We start from the raw sequence: 2,732 nt of genomic DNA on the forward strand, positions 1-2,732 counted from the left end.
GCCCGCCGAACCCCCCAGCCGGTCCAGTGTCTGTCTGAACACTAGCTTGGCCAGCAGTGGCAGGATACGCTCCTGGCTGCCCTCTGCTGCAGCTCGATGGGCTTTCATGATCCGATCCTTGGCTCTTTGCGTCAAAGTTTCAAGCTTCTTATCGGTACAGTCTGTGCCACCATCCAGCACAACGTACGGTGTGATCCTACAGTCCCTGAGGGCAGTGACGAACTTCTCAATCACGTCCTCGAAGGCAGCGTACTCTCCGCCGTGGTTCTCATCCAGACCTGACCGGCAGCCAAAGGAAACACAATGAACACTCTGAATGCTGCATTATTAGCAGACACGCATGCTTGAATGCTGGAATTCAGCATAAATGATCTGAACCTGACTGCTGCTTTATGACTGGACTCACATGGTATTCATGGATTATCCACAACAACCACCATATCTGGGCATAAGGGAGTTCATGGTGGTAGGAAGCCAACCACCCAATCCAGCTCAGGTGTGTTGTTCCAGGTTTGGGGGATATTGTGGGACAGAACTGCTCAACTTCCTACTTCCTTCAATGATCTTCATCTCCCGCCTGCGGAGAGATGAATCACAGTGGGCCATGTTTAAAGCCTCCACTGTGGAAATATCTTCTGAGTTTTGGCAAATTTTGCAAATGTCTGCAACTTAAGGTGTGCTAAGGCATGCAAACAGTCCTGACACATTTGGTGAGCTGACTTATCCTCGATGTTCTCCAAGCATGCGCATTTTGATGTTCCACGCATTAAAAGAAAAAGACAGATACCATGCATGTGTCTCTACCAAGGGTTTGAGTCATTTTAGAGGCAATTCATACTTTGTGTGTCCGCTAAGGTCACATGATATAATTTTGTCATCTTCCTGGATTCGCCAGGGCCCGCGCAAACTCTGTGTAGACCTCTGACTGCGCATTGTACCACAGTGACTGGAAACCGTAGGGGTAAGTGGACAGAGGACAGGCCCTTGATTTGAAGCATGACTAGGAATGCATGCGCGTCTCTCATCTACATGCGCATGAGGGTATGATAGCATGAATTCCCCTTTAGTATCTTTATATTCTTCTAATAATTTATTATTATAAAGATATGGGTAGAGGTAACTCGGTTTTCTGGTGTATGTGCAGTTGGCCCACAGACATTTGGTGTGCACGCAGACATTTGCACAAAGTCTTTTGGCATTTACTTGGGATTGATCAGCTGTGAGGAGGTGAGAATGGAACCAGGGATTCACCTTCTCTCTCACTTCATTCTTGACACAACTGTTTGTGTCAGTTTTTGTGTGAACTAGGAAACGTCCTGTGAATGAAAATGAGCAATGATATCCTCATATTAAATGATATCACCTTCTGGCCCCTTAACCCAGCTTGTTGTTGTATGTATATGTGCGGAAGGGCTTGGTGGGCACACACACATCCTCACAAAAGCCGATGTATGATGATGTATGAATTACAACAGCTTTCATAAGGCCATATTTTATATTATTCCGTAAGTGTTTTTCTTTATTGCTATTCATTGTCTGTTTATAGCATCATGAGGCCATAACAGGAGGAGATAGTTGGTAATAAATACATTAATACACACTTAAATTTGATTAAAACAGCATTATAGTGTAAATATGTACATTTATTCAAAATTTCTACATGTAAAAATAAAACTCAAGATGAGGTCAAATTGTCCGCTTAGATTTTGATGGAGCCCTGTTAACTCAGTAATGGGCTATAAAGTATTGTGTTGTTGATATTTTGCTGTCAATACTTCTATAGACCTACTTCATCTAAAGTAAAAATGCAATACAGTGTTTACATATGGAGGTACCGGTGCCTTTAATACAGATCTGAATATTTCTTCCATCACTTTTACGAATAAAAACTATATTGCGTGCATAATCTGTGTCAGCTGATTGTTATTATAGAGATACACGGTTTCCACCTGATGACAGCTGTACGTACACAGATCTGATAATACAATTATAAACTGAATTAAAATCTACTTCGTGTGCATTGTAACAGCAGCTGTCAAGGGAGAGAAATGAAGTAAAAAGTAAAGTTTGTTCCTCTGCGCAGTACCGCAGTCGGAATACCGTGTTTTATGTGAGTCCCACCTGAGTTGAAGTACAGCAGGTGCAGCAGGTTGCAGCCGTCGATCACCAGCCGCCTCCCCATGAACCGGACGTCCCGGTAGATCTGCGACGTCGCCTCAAGAAAGGTATCTGCCAAATACTGTATTAACATGCGAATTGTCAGTGTGATGATTCGCGACCCCTAACGGGAAGAGCCGAAGGTGACATTCACTGCAATGACATAATCTATGTCAGCTGATTGTTATTATAGAGATACACGGTTTCCACCTGCTGACAGCTGTACGTACACAGATCTGATAATACAATTATAAACTGAATTAAAATCTACTTCGTGTGCATTGTAACAGCAGCTGTCAAGGGAGAGAAATGAAGTAAAAAGTAAAGTTTGTTCCTCTGCGCAGTACCGCAGTCGGAATACCGTGTTTTATGTGAGTCCCACCTGAGTTGAAGTACAGCAGGTGCAGCAGGTTGCAGCCGTCGATCACCAGCCGCCTCCCCATGAACCGGACGTCCCGGTAGATCTGCGGGTACGTGTTCACCAAAGTGGCCAGGCCCTGGACGCCCATGGTCGGTCGGAGTGTGCTGATGAGTCGTCGGCTCCTCCGCTCTTATACCGAGTATCTGTCTCTCCG

General features: G+C 44.5%; 1 protein-coding gene across 3 annotated transcripts in view; it reads right to left on the reverse strand.

Annotated features, from left to right (window-relative positions):
- Positions 1–2,732, reverse strand: part of aste1a (asteroid homolog 1a) — a 43,201-nt gene extending 40,469 nt beyond the window's left edge. Inside the window, exons 1-2 of one of the 3 annotated variants that reach the window (XM_020617340.1) lie at positions 2,593–2,732; positions 2,122–2,174 (exon numbers count right to left, since the gene is read on the reverse strand). In XM_020617340.1, coding sequence (XP_020472996.1) covers positions 2,122–2,174; positions 2,593–2,666 — 127 coding nt within the window. In that variant the 5' untranslated portion in view covers positions 2,667–2,732. Of the gene's footprint in view, positions 1–2,121; positions 2,204–2,585 lie in introns of all 3 variants that reach the window. The other 2 variants (XM_020617341.1, XM_020617339.1) reach the window with 2 other exon arrangements.

The sequence above is a fragment of the Monopterus albus genome, unplaced genomic scaffold (genome assembly GCF_001952655.1).
Source record: "Monopterus albus unplaced genomic scaffold, M_albus_1.0 scaffold189.1, whole genome shotgun sequence".
Taxonomy (NCBI): Eukaryota; Metazoa; Chordata; class Actinopteri; order Synbranchiformes; family Synbranchidae; genus Monopterus; species Monopterus albus.